The following is a 20,767-nucleotide window of genomic DNA, read 5'->3' as shown; positions in this document are numbered from 1 at the left end:
CTACAACTCCCATCACCCCTAGCTAGCAAGGGACCCACAGGTTGAGAACCGCTGCTGTAGTGCAATCGGACGCTTAGAAGTTTACGTAGTCAAGAGACCCCTGGTGTCCTTGATTTGTTTGAATTGAGTTTAAAAGGCTGATAAACAGCTCTCATGGATGAAGGCAAAGAGGAGGTTGTGACGGCACAGGCACAAGCTCGTCAGTGCTGTGCACAATTGGGTACCACAGCAGGCCAGCACCACCAGCTACTGTGGTCTTGGCCTTGAAGGGGGTTAAACAGACATGGCAAGTCTGCAAGGCATGTGCATCCAGAGTGTGGCAACCCCGCTTTTCTGTGTACATTTTGCAGCTTTTTAGTCAGCCACCGCAGCAAAACTGGCTTGTTCTGTTCACTTCTGCTCCTTTCCATGTCATACTGGTGGTTTGACGCCCCAGTCTAGTCCTTTCGGTTTCCCTGCAGTTAGAAGCCACTACTTCAGGAGATAACAAACGTTCACAGAAAACCCATTTTCAGCTAGGGATGGGGAACCTGCGGCCCTCCAGATATTGTTAGACTACAACTCCCATCATCCATGACCATTGGCCATTCTGGCTGGGCCTGATGGGAGTTGGAATCCAACAACATCTGGATGTTCACCATCCTTACACTCCACTCCCAGTGGTCATTTACAGAACAAAAGTGTTTTCTATCAACTGCCTGCTTGTTTACTATAGGGCCAGTATAGACTGTAAACCAGTGGTGAGGAACTCGTGACGTTCCATATGTTGTATTACTCCATCAACCCCAGTCAGGAATGACATTGGACTACAAATCCCATTATCCATGACCACTGGCTGTACTGACTGTGGCTGATGGGAGTTGTAGTCCAAAACATCTGGAAGGCAACAGGATCCCTGTTTCTCTGTCTTTCTTGCTCTCTCTCTCTCTCTCTCTCTCTCTGTCTCTCTCTTTCTGTTTAGGATCATTGTAAATGATGTTGGGAGTGCCACCGGGTAAGTGGGAAATTAAGCCTCATGCTCATTTTTAGGTTGGTAGCTTGTGGGTTTCCCCTGCCCCAGCTGTTTTCCATTGTTGACTGCCACAATTGAGTGGCGTGGAGCAAAACACACAGTCTGATGATGTCGAGATGCCATCATCACATTGTGTGTTTGCTACTTACTATAGAGGGGTCAGGGACGCAGGTGGTGCTGGGGTCTAAACCACAGAGCCTAGGGCTTGCCAATCAGAAGGTTGGCGGTTCGAATCCCCGCGGCGGGGTGAGCTCCTGTTGCTCGGTCCCTGCTTCTGCCCACCTAGCAGTTTGAAAGCACGTCAAAGTCCAAGTAGATAAATAGGTACCGCTCTGGCAGAAAGGTAAACGGCGTTTCTGTGCGCTGCTCTGGTTCGCCAGAAACATCTTAGTCATGCTGGTCACATGACCCGGAAGCTGTACTCCAGCTCCCTTGGCCAGTAAAGTGAGATGAGTGCCGCAACCCCAGAGTCGTTCACGTCTGGACCTAACGGTCAGGGGTCCCTTTACCTTATAGAGGGGTCAAACTAGAGATGGGGTTCCTGACTTGTTCCTATGCGTGTGGATGGAAGACGAAAGAGGTTTTAACAAAGAAAAAAGTCCTTAGATAGTCTGGTTTTGAATTGTGGGTTGCAATCCTTCTAGCAAACATGAGATGAGGTTATAAACAGCAAGAAGGAGGTCTGAGCGGTTAAGTTGTAGCCCCTGCATGCCGTGTCTTGTGGTTTATGAGTGTTTCTTTCATTTTCTTAAGCCGCTCCTGTGTGGTTTCCGCAGGTTTAAATTTGGCCAGTTCCCCATATAGGTCCTTAATAATAAGAAACCACCTCGCCCTCACTCTCCAGCATGTCAGCTCCTAGACTTCTTGAAAGACCTACATTGGCTCCCAGTACGTTTCCGAGCACAATTCAAAGTGTTGGTGCTGACCTTTAAAGCCCTAAACGGCCTCGGTCCAGTATATCTGAAGGAGCGTCTCCTCCCCCATCGTTCTGCCTGGACACTGAGGTCCAGCTACGAGGGCCTTCTGGCGGTTCCCTCACTGCGAGAGGCCAAGTTACTGGGAACCAGGCAGAGGGCCTTCTCGGTAGTGGCGCCCGCCCTGTGGAACGCCCTCCCGTCAGATGTCAAAGCGATAAACAACTACCTGACATTCAGAAGACATCTGAAGGCAGCCCTGTTTAGGGAAGCTTTTAATATGTGACATTTTAGTGTATTTTTCATCTTTGTTGGAAGCCACCCAGAGTGGCTGGGGATACCCAGCCAGATGGGCGGGATACAAATAATAAATTATTATTATTATTATTATTATTATTATTATTATTATTATTATTTACAGCGCAACTTTTCCACAAATCAGAATAGCCGCTGAGGTGCAGAGAACTTTTTTCCACACATGTTACAAAGTCCAACACTCTTTTGCAGCTGAACACTTGTCGTTCTGCTTTCTCCAACAAGCAGATCAGCAACATCGTAAACCTCCTAATGTTTTAAACATGGGTTGAGAGTTGTTGGAGGTGTCTGGGTCGCTGCAGGAAACATCTGCACATGAACAACAGTGACATGCTAAGGACGGATGAAATCTGGGAGGAATGTTGCGTGTTGAGGTCCCCAAGCCACCCCAATAGCTCACACATCACACGTAATTTTTGTTTAAGGTTTTTTGGCCACAACTTTATTTAAATACATAGCTGTGAATGGTTGCTTAGGCATTGGTTCCGACTATCTGTCCCCCCGCCCAGGGACAGAACTGACTTCCGGATTCCAGCGAAAGCCAGTCAGGGAAAACAATATTGGGGAGAAATGAAGCCTTCACCTCTCCCTGCATGCTCCCAGAGGCCTTGCGTGGCCCAAGCCCGATGCCAGGGACTTGGACGAAAGCATGGCAAGCCCCCAGATTCCTTTAACGGAATTCCCTTGCAGCAGCAGCATTGGAGGGGTAGGCACTTACCCCTCCACCAACAAATTTTTTAACCAATGCCTAACCGCAAACCTTACAAGTTGCGATAATTTGCTACGCAGTAGGCAAAAACCAAATGGCAACAGCCAATCAGCCAAATGGACAAAATTCCTACCAGGCCCCTGCCCCAAAAGCAGGCGACCCCGTGACAGGCATAGCAAGGTCGAGCGCAAAATCCCCATTTCAGGGAGGGTGGGCGGGTGATCCAATGCACGCAGCAAAAGAGGACGCTCAAAAGAGCGTGCCCAGTATTTAAAACCTTTTAGCCCAACCCACAAATTGGCAACACCAGAATCTCCCCAGAAACACACCCACCCAATCATAGCCTGTGGCCATCCAAACAGATCAGCCCAGCAACGGTGGGGTGGCTTGCTAGACCTCACCGCAACACGTGCTCTCTGTTAGTGAGAACACACTTTGTGGATGTCTGGGACATTACTCCCATGCTCCTTAAAATTATTCCTGTATTTTCTTACAGGAGCCAGTGTGGTGTAGTGGTTAAGAGCGGTAGTCTTGCAATCTGGGGAACCGGGTTTGCGTCTCCGCTCCTCCACATGCAGCTGCTGGGTGACCTTGGGCTAGTCACCCTTCTCTGAAGTATCTCAGCCCCACTCACCTCACAGTGTGTTTGTTGTGGGGGAGGAAGGGAAAGGGGAATGTTAGCCGCTTTGAGACTCCTTAAAGGGAGTGAAAGGCAGGATATCAAATCCAAACTCTTGTTACATTTGTATCCTACCTTTCTTTCATCCTGGCAGTGTTCATGTGCTTCCAAGGTGATCTCCTATCCAGGTGCTGACCAGACCCATACCTGCTTATTAGCAGCAAGGTGATGGCCTCCTGCGCCTTCAGACCCTACCCTGGGACTGTAGAGGTAGCAATTATGGCTGAGTCTCACCAGGCAAGGGACAAGTGTTTCAGCAACTACATGAGCCATTGGCTCCTGGCTTGGCCTAGGCCAAGGGTAGGCAAAATAAGTCCCGGGGGCCGGATCTGGCCCAATCGCCTTCTAAATCTGGCCTGCGTATGGTCCGGGAATCAGCATGTTTTTACATGATTAGAATGTGTGCTTTTATTTAAAATGTATCTCTGGGTTATTGGAATTCATTCATATATATTTTTCAAAATATAGTCCAGCCCCCCACAAGGTCTGAGGGACAGTGGACTGGCCCCCTGCTGAATAAGTTTGCTGACCCCTGGCCTAGACCCAGTAAATCCATCAATGCTTTGAATGGTGATGCAAGAGACTTCTTACTATCAGATGTCAGGGTGCAATGTAGGAAGCAGCCTTAAACTGAGTTAGACCATTGGTTCATTTAGTTCAGTATGGTCTGAACTTACCAGGATTTCAGATAGGATTCTTTCTTAGTCCCACCCATGGATGCCAGAGATGAGTTATGGCCTTCCCCCAAATCATAGAAAGCTGTGCTCTCTGCCATTCATCTGCCTAGCTCATCATGGTCTTCACCAACCTTTTGCAATCTGTTGCCCTCCAGATGTTTTAAACTAAAACTGCCACCAGTCCCCAACAGCATGGCCGGTGGGGATTGTAGCTCAAAACATCTGGCTCCCAGGAACAAGAGCATCACTTGTTAAAAACTGGAATGGCTTCCTGTCGTTGCAAAACATCATGAGGTGGTTAGTCAACCCTGTGGTTTTTCAGTCTTTGTTAAGTGAGCATTTTGGAAGCCTCAGATTATTTCTCAGGAACGTGTAGGAAAGAACACATATCTTGTGTTTGTACAGCAGAGCTCTCCCTCCCAGCTTTACCAAGGAAGTCAAAGGAAGAAGCATACCGTGAAGCAGCCTTCCCCAACCTTTGGTCCCCAAACATTGCTCGCACCAGCCCCATCCACCTTAGTCAGGGATGATGGGAGTCATAGTCCACCTAGGACCCAAAGGGGAGGAAGGTTGCTGTAGAGGAGGGCTGGGGAACCCACAGGGCTAAATAGGTCTCCCCATTTGGCTAAGTCTCTCCCACCTGCCCCATCATGCATGATGTCATGTGTAGGGAGGACGAATATGTAACTCCCTGCCAGAAGTGGGGTTTGCAGAGACAGATGACTTCTGTGAACATCATTCAGCAAGGGAAGCACCAGTAGGTCTTGTTCTGAAGAGCTGGATGAATGGCAAGGTCGGATCGATGGATGGATAGAGAGAGAGAGAGAGAGAGAGAGAGAGAGAGAGAGAGAGAGAGAGAGAGAAATAGATATAGATATAGATATAGATGATATAGATAGATTGGTGAAGGATGGATAGATGATGGGTGGGTGGGTGGATAGATTAGATAGATGATAGATAGATAGATAGATAGATAGATAGATAGATAGATAGATGATAGATAGATAGAGATAGATAGATAGATGATAGATAGATAATAGGAAGATAGGTGGATGGATGGATGGATGGATGGATAGATGATAGATAAATGATAGATAGATAGATAGATGATAGATAGATATAGATATAGACAGATTGGTGAAGGATAGATAGATAGATGATGGATGGATGGATGGGTAGATGGATAGATATAGACAGATGGATGATAGATGATACATAGATGATAGATAGATGATAGGAGGATAGGTAGATAGGTTGGATGGGTAGAGAGGTGGATAGATAGATATATATAGACTGGTGAAGGATGGATAGATAGATGATGGATGGATGGATGGATGGATGGATGGATGGATGGATGGATGGATAGACAGACAGACAGACAGATAGACAGATAGATAGATGCTAGGATTTTCCATTTTTAAAAGAGCAGAGAATATGAGTCCTTTGAGTACTGGCGGTTTCCATGTGAGCAATGAATAGACCCTAAAACAAAAGCAAGCATTTGACTGTAACTGGAAGATTGCAAGGGAAGATCAATAGTGGTGGGTAAAATTAAAGCCCAGGGAGTCTGGCCCTCCATTATGAATCTTCTTGCTGTGCAGTCCCAGCTGAGCTTCCCTGAAAGCAGCTGGATTCTTGGTGCAAGAGAGCATGGCATGTTCCCCTTATGGGGAAAAAGCGGCTCACAATTTAAGACCGGCAGGAAGAACAAAGCACAGAGACACCTTTGCAGGAGAATAGTGGACCTTTGTTTTCATTCACAAATATTCCAGGGGAAAAAAAAGACCAGTTCCAAAGGTTTATACTAACTTGTGGATCGTTAACTTCATTAAGAATGTGTTTTACAGATGTGCACCTGTGGTGTATGAATGGGCATGCAGGTTTCCATCATGTGTTTTTTGGGGAGGGGAGGGAGGGGAGTGTCTCTGGAGAAATTTGAAGAAAATAATAATAATAATAATAAACAACTGGTCTAAACCTTCTCCCATGCTGGGCTCTCTGTCCCAAAGCAAAGAGAAAGATACTTAAAATAGCTTTTTCCTAATTGTTTCCCCCTCCCTCCTTTTTTTGGCTGCACTCTTTTTATATAAACAGATTTGTTTCAGCAAAACAAAAGAGCGGTTATTTGATTGTATAAGATTTGTGCAAGTTTATTTGTTTAATTATTTGTTGTTTTTGAATAATGGGATAAAAGGAAGTTTGCAAGTTTCAGCAGCGCTGCTTAGTCCTTGTATTGTTCACTGTTATGAGGTCTCTCTCCTTCCTTTCCCTATTTGAGGCACCTTCATTGCAACTTGTTGTCATTTGGCCGTTGTTTCTTGACCATAGCATCGTTTTCTTTTGCCGTTTCTCAGGGACCAGTTCATCATTTGCCCCACAATAGACATGGCTCATTACTGGGCTGGCAATGGCAGAGGGCAAGTCTTCATGTACCACGTTCCAGACTCCAACTCCCTGAGCAGGTAAGAGCATGGACAGAGTTCTGTTTTCATGGATCTAGGGATGCACAGTTCATTCTTATTTTCAGTCCGTGATCATTGCTGCTGTTGACAATGATGATGCATAAATGCTCCCATAAATCCATTCCTTTCCATTTCTCATTTAATCTAAATTTTTCTTTTAAAAAAATCACATTCAAAACTGTTCTCTCTCTCAAAACACACCTTTAATAGAATTATAGAATCATAGAGTTGGAAGGTTGGAGTGGCCACCGAGACCATATGGTCCTGAAAGACCTACATTGGCTCCCAGTATGTTTCCGAGCACAATTCAAAGTGTTGGTGCTTACCTTTAAAGCCCTAAACGGCCTCGGTCCAGTATACCTGAAGGAGCGTCTCCACCCCCATCGTTCTGCCCGGACGCTGAGGTCCAGCGCCAAGGGCCTTCTGGCGATTCCCTCATTGCGAGAAGTGCGGTTACAGGGAACCAGGCAGAGGGCCCTCCCATCAGATGTCAAGGAAATAAACAACTACTTGACTTTTAGAAGACATCTGAAGGCAGCCCTGTTTAGGGAAGTTTTTAATGTTTGATGTTTTATTGTGTTTTTAATATTCTGTTGGGGGCTGCCCAGAATGGCCAGGGAAACCCAGCCAGATGGGCAGGGTATAAATAATAAATTATTATTATTTATTTTTATTATTACTACTACCCCAAGGGTCATCTATTCTAGTCCAACCCCTTGCAATGCCAGACCCTCCAAGTGTCCCTATTTTTCAGAGATGTCCCTGATTTAGAGAAGCCGACTCTGTTTCTTATTTCATCCCTGAATGTCCTGCTTTTCCTTAGGACGTCCCTATTTTCATTGGAGAAATGTTGGAGGGTATGGAGTTATCTGACCCTCAAGTCGTCTGAAGGCAATCCTGTATAGGGAAGGATTTTTTTTAAAAAAAGTTTAATGTTTTATTATCTTTTTATATATGGTGGAAGCTGCTCAAAGCTGCTTATTGGGAAACCCAGTAAGCTGTGTGGGGTGTAAATAGTAAGATCATCATTATGGAATTGGACATCCCTATTTTCATCGGAGAAATGTTGGAGGGTATGCAATATGCAGGAATCTCAACTAAAGCATCCATGACAGATGACCACCCAACCTCTGCAGTAAGCTAGGGTCTCCTCTCTGTCGCTCATCCAGACAAGCAAAATGAAATATCAGAGGCCAGGGGTACATTCCAACCTGGCAAAAATGCTCAAAACAATCAAAACTGATAAGGAAAATGACTGGGGAAAGGATGTGACTTGAGAGGTCTGGAGGACCACATTTGCCATCCCCCAGCCCTAAGATTCCCCATCCCTGCCCTGTCACTTTTACAATGGTTTAGATAAGAAGGACAAGAGTTTGATATGGGCCATATCTGCCAGTCCTGCAAGCTGGCAATTAACTGATTACAAACAGCAACAACCATCAGTTCTGCGTTCCAGTCCTTTTCTATTCTCTGAGTCTTTTGGTGTTTCGGGCTGTGTTATATATTTGCATCTGGTTGGCAATGTGCCCAGGGCCGAGGGTGCAAGAAGGAACCAGGTGTGCTCGGCTTCCGTTCCTTTGCATTGTGGTTTGAATGTGGAGTCACTCAGCTAAAATAACTGGATGGAAAGGAGGCCTCTCTACTTTCTCTTTCTATTGCTTCCTGTGTTTAAAACTTTTTTTTTTTTTTTTAGCACACACACACCCTGCCCATTCCTCCTCTGCTGCTTTTGCACAGTTATAGGAAGCCGCCTTCTACTGAATCAGACACTTGGCTCACCTAGTTTAGAGTTGTCTGGTGTGACTGGCAGTGACTTTGCCAAGACCTCAGAGCAGGCAGAGGTCTTTCCCATCATCTGCTTTTTCCAGGTTCTCCAGCAAGAATGCTGGTGGGGCAGCAGACTGTGAACATATTAAAGGTAAAGGTAAAGGGACCCCTGACCATTAGGTCCAGTCGTGGCCGACTCTGGGCTTGTGGCACTCATCTCGCTTTATTGGCCGAGGGAGCCAGCGTACAGCTTCCGGATCATGTGGCCAGCATGACTAAGCCGCTTCTGGCGAACCAGAGCAGCACATGGAAACACTGTTTACCTTCCCGCCGGAGTGGTACCTATTTATCTACTTGCACTTTGACCTGCTTTCGAACTGCTAGGTTGGCAAGAGCAGGGACCGAGCAACGGGAGCTCACCCCGTCGCGGGGATTCAAACCGCCGACCTTCTGATCGGCAAGTCCTAGGCTCTGTGGTTTAACCCACAGCACCACCCATGTCCCTGTGAACATATTACCCATCACTTAAAAACAGCTGCATGGGTTTCCAGTTGTTTCCCAGGTAGGATTGAAGGTGCTTACTTGATTGTTTAAAGCTTAAATGGCTTGGGACCCAAATATTTCCAGGAACATCTTCTTCCATACTCACCACTCCATGCAGTAGATGAGGGCTACCTGGTATGGCAGCCCAGAAAAGTGCCTCTTCCAGGGCAGGTCTTTGTTTCCCCAATGAGGTCCCATTTCTTTATAATTTTAGTAGCCTGTTTGAAGATACACCTTTCTTGGGCAGGCATTTGGAGGAGAAGAGACTTGATTGCTCTGGTCTGATCCAGCACAATTCCAAGCACAATTCAAAGTGTTGGTGTTGACCTTTAAAGCCCTAAACAGCCTTGGCCCAGTATACCTGAAGGAGCATCTCCACCCCCATCATTCTGCCCGGACGCTGAGGTCCGGCGCCGAGGGCCTTCTGGCAGTTCCCTCTTTGTGAGAAGCAAAGCTACAGGGAACCAGGCAGAGGGCCTTCTCGGTAGTGGCACCAGCCATGTGGAACGCCCTGTGGAGTGTCAAAGAGTTAAACAACTACCTGACATTTAGAAGACATCTGAAGGCAGCCCTGTTTAGGGAAGTTTTTAATGTGTGACATTTTAATGTATTTTTAATCTTTGTTGGAAGCCACCCAGTGGCTGGAGAAACCCAGCCAGATGGGCGGGGTACAAATAAGAAATTATTATTATTGTTGTTATTATTATTATTATTATTAGCTGTTGTGGCTGGGAAGCTCGCTGCGTGATTTAGAACCTGAACTGAGGTTCTAAATCGCATGCTGGGCTCCAACGAAAAGAGGAAAGTTCCTTCTGCAGAGGTTGCAGCTGAACTCCTGCCATAGCCAGTGCTACCAGTGTGAGGACGGGGCTGAAGCTAAAAGCACCACCCCCTGCCTTGCACTCACTTTCTGTGAGAAAAGGGCTAGAGAAAGCAGAAAGAAAAAGCACAGGCTCAGTTCATGGCGGGCGCAACAAGGGAGACATTAGAAGCAGTTTAAATATATGTTCATTCGGTGTCAATAGAGCCCTGAAGTCAGGAGGTTACTTGGCACTCAGGAAAATGAGGTCAAAACTAGGTAAGCAGACTTGGCTCGGCTCTGGTTCTCTAATCCTACAGTAGTGAAGTAGAAGCCAGAAGCGATTCCTCTTCTTAGCGCCATCTTTCTGGCCCCTTCCAAAGTCTTCCAAATATCAGCAATGTTTTCTGCAGCTCTTCCAGACCACATCCACATTCTTAGCATAGCTGCGGATTAGCCTACGGTCTTCCAGGCCTGGCCATCTCTTCCTGTTTTTATGCTTTGCAGTTATTGGAAGCTGCCTGACATCGCATCAGAACTTTTGGTCCCTCTCACCATCAGGGCTTTTTCCCCAGCCAGGACTCCAGCACCTCTATTGCATGGACAGGAAGAGTCCCCCCAACCCCAGGCGACCCCCGATTGGAATAATGACTCAAGACAAGGTGCTATGGGATTGAAATTGGCCACAACTTTATTAAGTTTCGGGACTCAGGTGGCGCTGTGGGTTAAACCACAGAGCCTAGGGCTTGCCGATCAGAAGGCTAGCGGTTCAAATCCCCACGACAAGGTGATCTCCCGTTGCTTGGTCCCAGCGCCTGCCAACCTAGCAGTTCAAAAGCACAAAGTGCAAGTAGATAAATAGGTACCGCTCCGGCGGGAAGGTAAACAGCGTTTCCGTGTGCTGCTCTGGTTCGCCAGAAGTGGCTTAGTCATGCTGGCCACATGACTTGGAACCTGTACGCCAACTCCCTCAGCCAATAAAGCGAGATGAGCACTGCAACCCCAGAGTCGGCCACGACTGGACCTAATGGTCAGGGGTCCCTTTACCTTTACTTTATTAAGTTTCAGGTGTAAGGAGACCTTGGCTCAGGCATTGTGCGTTTATCCTTCCCTGTCCCCAGCCAGGGATCTGGGAGACCCCAGAATGTGTGGGGATTGGGCTGGCTCTGGAGAACATATGTTCAAGCAGAGAGCCCACCCCCTGTTTTGCCGCCATCGCAGGGGAGAGCAATGACAACCTCTCAGCGTACGGCCAATGCTTCCCATCAAGACACCCTATTTAAGAAGATAGACTAAAGGATTCCACCCAAGGCCTGAAACTGCCAAAGTTGTGAAGTTTTGCTACGGCAAAGGCAAAACCTGCCAATGCAGGAAAATTCCTTTCCGGCCCTTCAACAGCGACCTTGACGTAGCAGCGCTCGCATATCTGTGGAGAAGAGGTTAACCTGCAAAAGAAGACTTAACTGAGGGAGGGCAGGGTGGGAGAAGCCCTGGAGCCAACTGAGGCTCCGCTGGTAATATTCACCTTCTGTTGCGTGGGCAGGGCGGTCCCTCACCCTACCTGGCCAATCCCCTGGCAACGCCTCCCCAGGCGGGATTGGGCGATTGGCTGAGGTAGGCGGAGACCTTCAGGTATTCAGCCTGGGGAGGGTGAAGCCAGCCCAAACTACCGGGAGCCACACTGGGATCCGGGGGGCTGTGCACGACCACATGAAAGGTGCCCCCCATTTGATGTGGGGAGCGGTCATTCTAAGAGAACAAGGGAGGTGTCCATGGGGACTCTCAGCACCTCTTTTTCTAGAAAAATAGCTCACCAGGACTTGCTATAGAGGTCACCAAACTTTTTCAGCAGATGGCCGGTCCACTGTCCCTCAGACCTTGTGGGGGGCCGGACTATATTTTGCGGGGGGGGGATGAACGAATTTCTATGCCCCACAAATATCCCAGAGATGCATTTTAAATAAAAGGACAAATTCTACTCATGTAAAAACACGCTGATTCCTGGACTGTCCGCTGGCCAGATTTAGAAGGCGATTGGGCCGGATCCGGCCCCCGGGCCTTAGTTTGCCTACCCATGTGCTATGGCATCCAAGAAAAGTCTCTGTAAAGATTCCCTCAAAAGTCCGCAGTGCGTGAGAGATTATCTGCTCTTCCTGCTCAGTTCCTGTTATCGTCCATTGTAATTGCGTGAGGGATCAGATCTGTGTAGCGTTGGCAAGGAGGGAGCCACCATCTGCCTCCCTATCGAAAGCAGGATCAAACGTTGTCTGGTGTCCAAACATATCCGAATAAGCCGCTGATCCAGTGTTTGCCTTGAGCATCTTGTTAGCCCTCAATGTTCTTTGGTCACCACACTGCCAAATCCACAGCAACGCAGCTCAGGAAGCAGAGCGGATTTATTGCTTTTTCCTTGTAATTTACTTAATATGTATTATCAGGAAACTTGGCCAAAGGTGGGGGGGAAGAGAGGGGGGGAGAAAGGCAGGACAAATGAAGAGAACAACTGAATTCCATCCACATATATAAATGGTTTTGGTGTCCCTCTTATATGCTGTTCTGTTTACTGCTCATTGATAACAACACAGATGGCTAGACACCATAATCTTTCTCATTTAAAGATGTGCGGCTGAGATCAAAGGCTCTTCCAAATGTCTTTGCAAAGATCCATGCTGCCTGTGGGTATCTCTTTCTTCTTGGAGAGGAACTGATGAGCACAAAAAAGACCACTGGCATATCCAGCTACCCTCCCAATTAAAACCCGTGAGAATGTTTTCGCCTGGTGTCTAAAAAGAGACAGCAATGGCACCAAGTCTGCTTCCCTGATGAGGAATCGCAACGGGGAAAGTTTTGCCATTGTTCAATATGGAGGCGTAGTTGCTGAAATTGTTAAAGGCAAAGTTGATGCGCTTAGTTAAAGGACAAACTATTGCTGAACATTGCTGTGTCCAGTTCTGGGCACCACAATTTAAGGAGGAGATCAGCAAGCTGAAACATGTGCAGTGTAGGGCAACCAAGATGATCAAAGGTCTAGAAGCCAAGCCTTATGAGGAATGGTTGAAGGAGCTGGGTGTGGTTAGCCTGGAAAAGAGGACTGAGGGGAGATATGATAGCCATCCTCAAATTGTTGCGTATTTAGCAGATTAATTGTGCTGCAGAAAGTGTGCCAGGGAGACCACACGTTCAGGAAACAATGAAGTAAATCAAAAGTATCTTTTGTTGTTGTTGTTGTTGTTTAGTCGTTTAGTCGTGTCCGACTCTTCGTGACCCCATGAACCAGAGAATGCCAGGCACCTCTGTCCTCCACTGCCTCCCGCAGTTTGGTCAAACTCATGCTGGTAACCTCGAAAACACTATCCAACCATCTCATCCTCTGCCGTCCCCTTCTCCTTGTGCCCTCCATCTTTCCCAACATCAGGGTCTTCTCCAGGGAGTCTTCTCTTCTCATGAGGTGGCCAAAGTACTGGAGCCTCAGCTTTACAATCTGTCCTTCCAGTGAGCTCTGTCCTTCCCCCTTCATGGATCACTGCCTTGCCGTGGCGAAGGGGCTTGAAGAACTCAGAGAAGCTATGAACTATGCCGAGCAGGGCACCCAAGATGAACAGGTCATAGTGGAGAGTTTTGACCAAACGTGATCCACCTGGAGGAGGAACCGGCAAGCCACTCCAGTATCCCTGCCAAGAAAACTCCATGGACAAAGACAACAGGCATATAAAAGTATCTTTTGCTTGGCTTTAATTACAAAAACTCCTCTTACATTAAATCTATAAGTATGACCCATCCATTCACCAGGGTACTGAGAGAGCTACATGCTGCTCTTTATATACTGTACCCAGTTGCTGGCACAGCTTAAATTAACACAACTTAACAGCACCTGATATACTGCTTCACAGCTGTAAAACTAGGTCATGATATTTACTCTGGCCTTTAAAGAGAGACACATCTTGTGAAACAATAATGAACCTTAATATTTAAATAAGCCATTCAACACAAACATCTCAAGGGCTGTCTCATGGAAGGTGGAGCAAGCTTGTTTTCTGCTACTCCAGCTAAACATTAGGAAGAACCTTTTGACAGTAAGAAGGTGATGAACTCTTCTTTATTTAGCTTTTTAAGCACGGGTTCGATGATCATCTCTCAGGGATTCCTTAGTTGTGATTCCTGCATAGCAGGGATTGAACTAGATGACTCTTTCAACTCTACAGTTTTATGATTCTATGAAATGTTGCCCATGTTCTCCCCATTTTCTTTTAAAGAATTCGAGTTAATCCAAGGTGAGCTTCAGAGAGCTTGCCTGTCTCTAGGCATGTTTGCAATTCATTAGTTCCATATTAGTGATGCATGGAAGTGAGAGCTGGACCATAAAGAAGGATGGTTGCCGAAGAATTGATGCTTTTGAATTATGGTGCTGGAGGAGACTCTTGAGAGTCCCATGGACTGCAAGAAGATCAAACCTATACATTCTGAAGGAAATCAGCCCTGAGTGCTCAGTGGAAGGACAGATCGTGAATCTGAGGCTCCAATACTTTGGCCACCTCACAAGAAGAGAAGACTCCCTGGAAAAGACCCTGATGTTGGGAAAGATGGAGGGCACAAGGAGAAGGGGACGACAGAGGAGGACGAGATGGTTGGACAGTGTTCTCGAAGCTACTAACATGAGTTTGACCAAACTGCAGGAGGCAGTGGAAGACAGGAGTGCCTGGCGTGCTCTGGTCCATGGGGTCACGAAGAGTCGGGCACAACTAAAAGACTAAACAACAAGTTCTATATTGGCTCAGATTCTAAAGTGAGCACAAGGCTCACATTCATGACAGCTATTTGTGAATGATGGCAAGTTGGCTCCCCTTGCTCTAATTTAATCTCAAATATATTCCTAACTCCCCCCTCCCCCTGCAATCATAACAGAATTATGGTTTCCTTTTGCTTAAAAAAAAAAGGAAAGAAAGATGACTTTACATGGTTGCAAAACAAAGTTTCCAGACTGCTGCTTTGGAGTGGGAACATAACTTCAGCATCTCATCATCGCATTCTCTGGTTCATTTGACTTCTTTCTGAACAGCTGAAACCAAAACTATTCACAAGAGCAGCTAAAATGCAGAAGGCAAATACCTTAAGAGGTGAAATCATTCAGCGTTAAAGAGACAATGAGGTTTGGAAAGATTCTGCAGAAATGAGAGAAAAGTGCTTTGGTTAAGAGGTTATTATGATTATTCACTGGGAATGCCAGCCACTGATACCCAGGGAAAAATCCCCAGGTTGAGGTAATGTCATAAGATTCATGCTCACTAAGGGAAGGAGAAAAACTGGCCACATAATATGTTTTCTGCATTTTAAGAACCGGGTCTTTTAGTGTGGCAGCACCTACACTTTGGAACTCCCTGCCAATTGATAATTAGGCAGGCAACTTCGTTGTACTCTTTTCGGCAGCTGCTAAACACATTCTTACCTACCCAGATGTTCAGAAAGCTGACATGAGTTTTAAGATGTTTTTTTAGTCTAGTGTTATTTCAACCTTTTGAAAGTTTCAAATCATTGCCATTAATTTTTCTTACCAATGGTTTTATTGGTTTATCTTTTTTGGCAACCACTTTGAGGTTGTTGGGTTTTTGTTTCGTGTTTTATAATAAAGGAACTTTTTCTTCCCTTACAATTATTTAAAATTGCTTCCCTGCTTCCTCCCAAAGGAGCCCTGGGCAGCAAACACACAAGCAATAAAACATCTTAAAAAACGATTCCAGTACAGATGTGTACTGGATACCAATACAGGAAAGGATATCCTTTGGGTTTTTTTATTGATGAAACCTAATAAAGCCTCCATGTTCAGTCAGTGTACCCCTGAAAACTCAATCCAGACATGAGCAGCAAGGAATCAACCTCAGCTGCTTCTTCCTCTTATTGTATCTCTTCCCTGAGCTCTTGATGTGACCCGGCAAATCAGTTCATTTGACATCATTGCAGTGGTTACTTCTCTGAACAGACTTGTACTGTGGACAAACAAAACCATCTCATTGTTAGTGCTCCCCCCGTCTATATCCCTGCTCCTATAGAAGCACTCTTTGTGGCCAACATAACTGCAATACTCATGGAGTGAAGCAAGCCCATTATTGTTCAAGCAGAATGAGCGAGCTCCGATCCAGTCTAATCCCTGTCTAAACATTCAGAGTTGGGAAAATATGCCGTAATCTGGTTTCAGATCTCTTCAGCTGCTGGTAAATTTGCTTTCCAGATGCAATGTTGTTATTGGTGCTTTTGGGGTGGGGCTAAGGATAGAAAGGCCCAAAACTGCCGTGTGTGTATGTGTGCCGTGTGTAGGGCTGCCATATATCTGGTTTTCCTGGACACATTCGGGATTCAGCCCTCGGAAATTGCATTGGGGGAGGGGGAATTCTGTTAAGCAGTAAAACGCCTGGGAAAACCAGGACATATGGCAACCCAGTGCAGCCTCCCCAACAGCTCCAGTTACAGTTGTTGTTGTTCTTTAATCATTCAGTCATATCCGACTCTTCATGACCCCATGGACCAGAGCACACCAGGCACTCCTGTCTTCCACTTCCTCCCACAGTTTGGTCAAATTCATGCTGATAGCTTCAAGAACACTGTCCAACCATCTCATCCTCTGTTGTCCCCTTCTCCTTGTGTCCTCAGTCTTTCCCAACATCAGGGTATCTTCCAGGGAGTCTTCTTTTCTCATGAGGTGGCCAAAGTATCGGAGCCTCAGCTTCAGGATCCGTCCTTCCAGTGAGCACTCAGGGCTGATTTCCTTCAGAATGGATTGGTTTGATCTTCTTGCAGTCCATGGGACTCCTCAAGAGTCTCCTCCAGCACCCTAATTCAAAAGCATCAATTCTTCGGCAATCAGCCTTCTTTATGGTCCAGCTCTGCAGCAGCAAAAGGAAGGCAGAACAAGAAGCAAATGCTTCTTGGGGGGTTTTTGGTAGGGGATACACCGGGCTGGAGCCCGGCTGGGCAGGCACCCCTCACTTCCTTCAGGGCAGGTGGAGCAACTTCTCGAGGGGACCTCGTCTCCAAACTGGCCCTTCCCTTGCTGGGCACTGGAAGTGCACAGGAAGACGAGCAGGGGGCTCCTGGTTGGGAATCGGGGTCCCCGTGGCTCCTGGAAGGGTTGCCTCAAGTGAGAGTCTTCAAGAGGGGCCGGTGCCAGGATGCTTCGCTGTGGAGAAACCAGGAGACCCTGCATGCACACATGCCACCCTTAAGGGAAAAGGGAGTCCAGCCGTAGCACCACATTCCACTTCAGCCAGCTGCCTCACTGGTCCAGAGTGAACCAGAGAAAGCTATGATGAGATGCTGAAGTTATGTTCCCACTCCAAAGCTGGAAACTTCAGGACAGATCAAGTCCTTCACACAGCACATAGTTGAACTATGAAACTTTCCCCCACCCCCCAACAGGCAGTGGTGGCCAGAAAATTGGATGACTTTAAAAGAGGATGAGACAAATTGACGGAGGAAAAGGCTGTCTGTGGCTTCTAGCCAGAATGGCTCTGCTCTGCCTCCACAGTTGGAGACAGTGGTGCTTCTTAAAACCCAGGGCTGGATTTAGGTTTGATGAGGCCCTAAGCTGCTGCCCTAAGCTGTCCTTTGTCAACAACAAATTGTCGTGGTTTTTTGTGTTGAATATATGCTGTATGGTAATTTATGGACCTAATAGGTATCTCAAGCCATTTGCCCATGTTGCCTTGCAACCAGTCCCTGCAGAATGTAGGAACCCTATATATAGAAATGAGCAAACCAGTGATATTTTAGGGAGCAGGCTAGCAGGCGGAGCCTATTATTTACATCGTAGGAGCCTACATAACACAAAATACTGCTGTATGTAGATTTTATTTGTTTTTTATCTTATATTTTGGAAATGTACATCCAGTTTTTTCCCTTTAATTTTTTTGGGGGTGGGGGAGGAGAGAGGGGCCCTATAGCTTGTTTAGCTTATACGTAAATCTGGCACTGTTAATATCCATTGCTGGAGAGCACAGGAAGGGGAGAGTGTAAACACCCACATGTGTGTCCACACCAAGACCTGCAACGTCAATTCCTTCCTGCATCCTTTGCCAAATCTATGTCTTGAGTTCTGTCTCCCGTCATCTCCTTGTCTTCTGTAGCTGTCGCTTCTAACCATGGAACTGTTTTTTCACTTTCTCCATCCGATAAGACCACTGCTGTTGTTTTTCATCCAGTCTTTTCCCTTGTTTTTCTTTCAAGCTCAAGCCTGGAGTTATTGCCTGATGTCCAGTATGCCTTTGGGCTGCCTTTCCATCCCCAGTACGAAAACCAGTATACTCCGGAAGCGAAGACCCTCTCCTTAACAGTCATGCAGTTCCTAGCCAACTTCATAAGATCTGGGTGCGTATTGAGTTACTTGGAAGTTGCTGCGCAGTCCGTTTTTCCATCCCTAACAAAGCTTCTGAACCTCATTTCTTCTTTTAATTAGCGTTTGTTAAAGATGTCCTTGTGTAACAAAGAAAGAAAAGTACGTATAGTCTCTGCACTGTATGTCTTTTTCATCATTTGTTTACATCCAGGATAAGACACTGTTGTCATTTGCATTGACGGGAACGGGAGTGTGGAGGGAGCAGACCACCCCCGGCACCACTATTCCGGTAGGGTGCCATCGTGGAGCCCCCCCGGACACGCACCCCCCCAAATGTGCGTCACGCCCCCGGTAGAAGCCAGCCACATCCCTGCCTGTTCTCCGCCCCCGGTAGAGGAGCATGCAGCTTCGCCACTAGTTGAGGAAAAAGAGAGGGGCATATTGATCTTTCATTCTATTGCATAATGTTTGTGCAGGGCTTTTTGTGTTACTGTCAGACAGTGTGTCTGTGGCATCCAATAAGCTGCTCTTTAAACGCAGGGAAGCCTCCAATCGGCAATTTGGCAAGAAGTATTTTTAAGACACCCACTGGTATATAGCAAGATCAGTAGTTCATGGTTATTAAAAGAGCAAAAACTTTACAGTCAGTCAAGACCTGCTTCTCAGTTCAAAAGCTGATTTCCCAATCCTAGCTTTTGTTCTGTCAGTTTTGCTTTCCTGGAAGTTTTCTTGTGTAGTATTGCTGTCGGTAAACAGCAAGCTGAGCTGGGTACATCGAAACGCTCCGCTGTGCAAGCCGTCTCGCAGTTCCTCTTGAAGCTTTGCAAGACAGCTCAGCTCATTTGCAAAAGGATGGCTTTTCTTAAACCTGAGCTGCTGGTGAACCCTGACAATTTCCAGTGAGTACTAGGGAAGAAGAACTGTTGAAAGATGAGGCAGATTACACAGAGTCCTCAAAATAAAACGCAACTTCCCTGCACCCTTGAAACTGTTGCCAAGAACTAGCCAAAGAAGAGATGATTCTCCCAAGAAAAATGTTGTTCGGATGAGGGTTTCTGTTTTTGTTTTGCTCTTCTTGGAATGAACCATCTCAGCCGTGGTTGATCTTCTGCCATCCACTTTCAACCACTGCTCCCCACCTGAGAAAACAATGACAATGACGACTCACCTGAAGGGATGAATGCAGGGAGAGAATTCGTGTAAGGCACAACTTTAGCAGAACAACATAATTCCTTTGCTGAGTCAGAACAAAGTCCATCTAATCTACACTGCAACATTTTGTTGCAGGCCCCCTCTTGTGTGGGCTACCTACTTTTAAAAAGAGGCTGCATTTTAAATTGCATTTTAACCTGTATTTTAAATTGGGTTTTTCCCCCTATTATGTTTTTACTGTAATTTTACTGGTGTTAGCCACCCTGAGCCCAGCTCTGGCCGGGGAGGGTGGCATATAAATAAAATTTATTATTATTATTATTATTATTATTATTATTATTATTATTTGTAAATAATGGTCATGAGAGTATAGATACATGCCTATACGCTCGTGTGTTAAAGGCTGTTGCACAAACTCTTCATGATGCCGGCTGGTTGAATAACGGCTGTTCCTCTTTCTTTCTTTCTTTAGAAACCCAAATGGCCCTTATAAGTTCTCCAGAAAAATGACTGGGGTTGCATCCTCTTGGCCTATGTTTCGAGCAGATGGTGATGGTGACAACTATAAAGAATTTACCGCTTCCTTTGAGAACCACAAAGGGCTGAAGAAGGCCGAATGTTCATTCTGGTCCGATTACATCAAAACCCTCCAAAATACCTTGAGCTGTAAGTGTACAGTGGAACACACACCTTTTTCTCTCTCTGGGCAGTGATGTTCAGAAAGGTTGTATCAACTCTACTTTTAGCAGTGCTGTTTTTCCTAGCAAAAAAGGGTGCCTGAACTCACTATGAACTCCTCCCTTGCTTTCTTATAATGGCAATGGAGCCCACCTGAGAGGTGCCGGAACTGAGTTTCAGAGAGTTTTGGCTGGGGGGAAAAAGCCCTGACTTTTAGTACAGTGGAACCTCAGTTTTTGAGCGTCTCGGAAGTCAAACGTTTGGGTTTTCAGACGCCGAATACTTGAAAGTAATTGCTTCCATTTTTGAGCGCACCTCAGAAGTCGAACAGCTTCTGAGGCACATTTCTCAATTGTCTCTGTTGAAATTGCTAACCACCCATTAAGCCTCGGTTGTCGAACGTTTCAGAAGTCGAACGGTCTTCCAGAACAGACTATGTTCGACAACCGAGGTTCCTCTGTATATGAAAGTTCATTTCCAACACATCCCACTAATTCTGGTTCATGGTCATCCTGTTACAAAGCGAACTAGTTCAGTTCGCAGCCCAATTCAAGTTCATTTGCATGATCCTTGGAAGAGGGGCGTGGAGTCCAAGCTTTCAGAATATGACAAACCACTGTGCTGAAGTGCAAGTTATACTGAATAAAACTTCAGCTCATACACACACAGTGGAATGTGACTGGCCTGATTCATTTCTCCCCAACAATTGTGATATTTAAGCTTAAAGGCCCAAAGTG

The 20,767-nt window shown here is 46.3% G+C and overlaps 1 protein-coding gene across 1 annotated transcript in view; it reads left to right on the top strand.

Annotated features, from left to right (window-relative positions):
- Window positions 1-20,767, top strand: part of TG (thyroglobulin) — a 171,829-nt gene that overhangs the window by 149,136 nt on the left and 1,926 nt on the right. Inside the window, exons 42-44 of the mRNA XM_081919979.1 lie at window positions 6,661-6,768; window positions 18,092-18,232; window positions 19,825-20,018. Coding sequence (XP_081776105.1) covers window positions 6,661-6,768; window positions 18,092-18,232; window positions 19,825-20,018 — 443 coding nt within the window. The remainder of the gene's footprint in view (window positions 1-6,660; window positions 6,769-18,091; window positions 18,233-19,824; window positions 20,019-20,767) is intronic.

The sequence above is a fragment of the Podarcis melisellensis genome, assembly GCF_964234715.1.
Source record: "Podarcis melisellensis genome assembly, chromosome: 7".
NCBI classification, from domain to species: domain Eukaryota; kingdom Metazoa; phylum Chordata; class Lepidosauria; order Squamata; family Lacertidae; genus Podarcis; species Podarcis melisellensis.
The sequence above is the reverse complement of the archived record's forward strand: the minus strand, read 5'-3'. Positions and strand labels throughout refer to the sequence as shown.